A 4,827-nucleotide genomic window follows, 5' to 3' on the forward strand; every position below is an offset into this window, starting at 1 on the left:
GCAAGGAGCTGAGCAGCACAGCCTAGCCGGGCCTGCGCGGCCCTGAATGCGACCCTGAGAAGTCGAAACTCCGCGGTGAGAGTGCACAAGCACGAGCAACCCCGACGGCTCCGGCAGCTCCGGCAGCTCCAACACGGGAGCGAGCAAAAGCAAAAGTGAAAGCAAGAACACAGTGAGACAGAAAACAGCAACGACACAGAAAAAAGAAAAAATCATCATAGCTAAGGTTTTAGGAATAGTAAAATGGTATGTTAAACAAAATTATGGTTTTATAACTAGATGTGACAACAAGGAAGACATATTCGTTCATCGTACTGCCATTATGAAGAATAACCCCAAAAAATATATCCCAAGCTTAGGAGACAGAGAAGTGGTAGAGTTTAAGATTATACAAGGAAGGAAAGGCCTGCAAGCAGCAGATGTTACCGGGCTCAGTGGTGTTTCTGTGAAAGGCAGTATATATGCTGCAAATCGTAGTCATGTCAGACAATATCCCCATTATAAACAACCCATACAGTCTCCCAAAGGGGGGGAAAAATTAACTATTGTTGTTTAGAGTTCCAACAGGTACAAATGGAAGAAACCCTCTCCTGCCTCAGTTTCCCCACAAAGCATGCTCAGAGAGTCCTGTCTCCCTTCTGCCAGCCCTAAGATGTTCCAGAGAAAAAAATCTGTTTGGACATTTAGAGGCTCAAGAGGGTGGCTTGTTTTCTTTTGAAATTGTTATCTTATGTTTGTCCAGTTGTTTCCAATATTAAGTTTTAAATCTCTTTTAGTTAAAACAAAAGGGTGAAGTGTTGGGGTTCCTCCCCCCTGGCGTGAGGTCCGGGGGAAGGGGACCCCACGGGCCTCACTGTCTATACATGTTGCAGAAGTCCCCGCTGCAACACACACACTCCCCTGCGTTCCTGCTGCTACAGAGCTGAGGAAAGCACCTTCCTGCTTTTTCCCAGTTCTCGGCTCCTTTTTCAGGAGAGAGATAGAGAGTTAAAACTCTTTGCTTTTTAGCTAGCCTGCTAGCTGAAGCAAGAACTTTCCTTGGGACTGTTCTGCTCTGGTCCGGAACAACATCACTGGGAGGCCCCAAACCGCGGCCCGGAGGTAACGCAGTACTTGAGCTCGAGGCACGAGCTCTGGCATGCCCCAGTTCAGAGAGAGTCCAACTACGTTATTTCTGTACGTCGCTGAAGCGACTTCGGCATCAGGAAAAGAGCTGCTGGCTGAGCTAGCTAGCTGGCTTCTTTGCAGAGGGAACACGGCAGGAGCTGATGGGATCGGCTCACGTTAGCTCGGAGACAAAGGAAGAGAGACGCTGTTCTGGTCTCACTCCTAACAGGTTTATTGTTAGAAGTTTCACAACCCGAACAAGCTCGGAAGGGATGGAATGCGATGGGATGCTCCCCCGAGTCTTGTCCTCAGTTTTATAGAGTTTGAAAACCGCGGTGAAAGGGGAAAACAACCAATGAGTTACAAGCCAGGAGGAGGATACAATTTAACAAGAACCACTGGGGGAAACCGAGAGGCGGGAGCTATAACAGAGAACCAGTGAACAACCAAGTAACCGAGAATTTTCCCGAACCGGGGGAGGCAGCTTGTACCTGGGCACCACCCAGGGAGGGTGCAGCTTAGGCTTCTGAGCTGCCCATCGAGCCACCCTCTGAGTCTGCCTCTTCGGGAAATTCGATCCAGGGGATGGGCTGGGATTGATTGGCATCACGCACTGCCCCAGCCCTGCAGGGGGCTGGGTCACCGCAACACGGAGGGGCCCACACAGCACCCCAGCTCCGGAGAGGGCAGAGCCACACCCGCAGAAAGGACTCTGAAATCTACCCAAGTTTCTTCTCCACAGCGAGAGGTTTTATTATTTAACATTATTTATTCTTTTTCTGTGCCTGCGTGCACTTTGCTTGTTAAATAAATCGGGTTTTTTCACTTTCCTCCAAGGAATTTCTTTCCGAATGTGGTGGGGGAGGGGCTGCTGAAATCTGCCTTCTAACAGAGGGATGTTCATTGCAGACATTCTCCTCCAAATTTGTCTTCAACCATAAAACTGTATGCACCCCCATGAGGGGTGGGCTTTTGTGGACATCTTTCCATAACTGCCCCTGAAGGCCTTCAATAAAGATCCACTTTTATATTACCTTCTATACTAAAATTATCTCGAGTTTCATTTCTAGGTTGAAAAAGGCAACAAATCAATCCAGACCACCAATATAAGTTAGTGAAATTAGATGAAGAGCAATATATGGACAAGAAAATTAACAAACATACAAACAAACAAATTATCTGGGAGAAGAGGTACAGAGATTTAATAAAGACATTGAAAAGAATAAATACTGAGAAAATAAAAATTGTTAAATGTAGGGACAATATCATCATGATTCTTTTCCTTAGAAGAATAGCAATTCCTTATTCCCAGATCCTAGCATATGACTGGCATAAATTTTCTAAAAATTTGAATTACTAAGTGGTCATGCAATCTGGAATTGTGCTGCTGTATATTCCAATAACCACAGCAGCAAAAAAATCCCAGCAAGTGTGGAAATACAACAGTCAGATTTCTAGATACAAGTGAAAAGATCACGCAAAGTCAACCTTGCATGGTGTTTTGGTTCATTTGGGTTTTTTTTAACTTTAGACTGAAGTTTTTCCTGTAGATCTAATTCTAGCAAAGTATCTTCAGTTAAGAGGATGTAAATTTCATGTGTGAAATTGCAGTATAAAAACTGATGGTTACTTAAAGTTTGTGGCAAAATGAGATACGGGTCTTAACTATGGGTTCCAAAGCAACATATGAAAAATTAATAAAATAATAATAAAATTAATCTTTCTGATATTTGCATAGAATACTGTGTCTGTAACATAGCTAAAAGATAAGAAAATGTTTCAAAACTGTAAAGTTCTCCTACAGCTATAAATACTGACAGAAGAGAAATCAGAGATGGTACTTATGAAGTTAGTTTACTTCTCAAACTGCTCCATTTCTATTCAACAGTATTACTTGGATATTAACTTAGAATAAAAATAGCTGATAGCAGAGAGTAACATGTAACATAGGCCTCATTTAAAATTTTTGCTGTGAAAATCTGCACAGGCCAGTTTTTATTGACTGTATTCATTGCTCCAAAGGAGATGAATTTTCTTTTCCTGGAGAGGTTATAAAACCCCCTTTGATCTGTTTCACAGTAACACTGTGAAACTAAAACAGTTTCTAAGAAAAAGTGAAATTTCTGTAATTTAAAAAAAAACATTTTTATGCATACCCCCCTGCTGATTGACATTCTGCATTTCCCTTTCTTTGCGATCTAATTCAGCTGCTTTTCTTTCCAGTTCGTCTTGACGCTTTAGCAGTTCTGCCTGGGCCAAGGCATGCTCCTGAACAAAATAAGCATCATTAGATATTGATTAAAAAAATGCAAACACAAAATTATATTCCAAGTCTATTTTCCAAAATTTAGCATCTCCAGTTATGAAGACCAACCTAATATTGCACAAATTCATGCAGTAACTGATTACTTAAAGGCAGTATTCATTTTCATAAATCATCAGGAAAACAATGTTTATTTATAGAATACACAACTTTAGAAGTGTGTTTATATTACTATAATTGAAAGGAACCTAGTGCCTGAAAGTTATAGACAAACCTTTGAAATTTGTGTGTAAGCAGGTGATTCTTCTGTTGGTTTCATTATTGCTGGCTGGGTACTGGGTACATGAGGCATTCTCACATTTCCTGGAGGAGGCTAAGAAAACAAGAGACAATTACAGGGAAACAATCTCCTATTCTAATAAACATCTTTTCATTATCACTGTAAGAACTAATCCAGTTGTTTTAAAGGAACTGTTACTGATCAACTGAAAATCTGATATGCTGCGTGCAATATTTATAACTTTTAGGTTATAATATATACTCTGTGGTGCAGTGTTTTGCTTGTTTGTTTTTACACTGCACTATTTGCCATAAACACAACATGGAATTTTATGGATCAACAGAAAGTAAAAAGAATTTTAATTTTGTTCAGACATGAATATCAATAAGGACAGTTATTATTTAAGAGAATGGCAGGATTTAACAGTGATCTGTTCCTATTCTCAAACATGATGAAATTTATTAATAATATCTTCCAGAACTATCTACTTCACAAAGGTTAACCAGAGAAGCAATGCACCATATTCAAAAAGGGCAAGAAGGAGGACCCAGGGAACTCCAGGCCAATCAGCTTCTCCTCAATCCCTGGAAAGGTGATGGAGCACCTCATCCTGGAGGCCATGTCTATCCCCATGGATGACAAGAAGGTGATCAGGAGTAGTCATCGTGGATTCGCTAAAGGGAAATTATGCTTAATCAACCTGATTGTCTTCTATGACAAGACAACTATCTGCATGGATGAGGGGAGAGCAGTGGATATTGTCTACCTGGACTTCAGCAAGGCTTTCGACCCTGTTTCTCACAGCATCCTCATAGGAAAACTCAGGAAGTATGGGTTGGATGAGTGGACAGTGGGATGGATTGAGAACTGGCTGAACAGCAGATCCCAGAGGCTCATGATCAGTGGCACAGGGTCTAGTTGGAGGCCTGTCACTAGTGGTGTCCCCCAAGGTTCAATGCTGGGCTCAGTATTGTTTAACTTGTTCATCAATTACTTGGATGAAGGGGTAGATGCCTCCTCAGCAAGTTCACTGACAACACAAAGCTGGGAGGAGTGGCCAATACCCCAGAGTGCCATGCTGCCATTTAGAAAGACCTCAACAGGTTGGAGAGATGGGCAGAAAAAGCTTCTGAAATTCAACAAAGGCAAATGCAGGGTCCTGCATGTGGGAATAACC

The 4,827-nt window shown here is 41.9% G+C and overlaps 1 protein-coding gene across 1 annotated transcript in view; it reads right to left on the minus strand.

Annotated features, from left to right (window-relative positions):
* The window catches only part of LOC103618300 (secretory carrier-associated membrane protein 1), a 95,567-nt gene extending 91,296 nt beyond the window's left edge, over positions 1-4,271 (minus strand). The window contains exons 1-3 of the mRNA XM_008636686.1: positions 4,170-4,271; positions 3,645-3,743; positions 3,264-3,375 (exon numbers count right to left, since the gene is read on the minus strand). Coding sequence (XP_008634908.1) covers positions 3,264-3,375; positions 3,645-3,743; positions 4,170-4,271 — 313 coding nt within the window. The remainder of the gene's footprint in view (positions 1-3,263; positions 3,376-3,644; positions 3,744-4,169) is intronic.
* Positions 4,272-4,827: the final 556 nt, after the last annotated feature.

Source organism: Corvus brachyrhynchos, unplaced genomic scaffold (assembly GCF_000691975.1).
Source record: "Corvus brachyrhynchos isolate BGI_N302 unplaced genomic scaffold, ASM69197v1 scaffold81, whole genome shotgun sequence".
NCBI classification, from domain to species: domain Eukaryota; kingdom Metazoa; phylum Chordata; class Aves; order Passeriformes; family Corvidae; genus Corvus; species Corvus brachyrhynchos.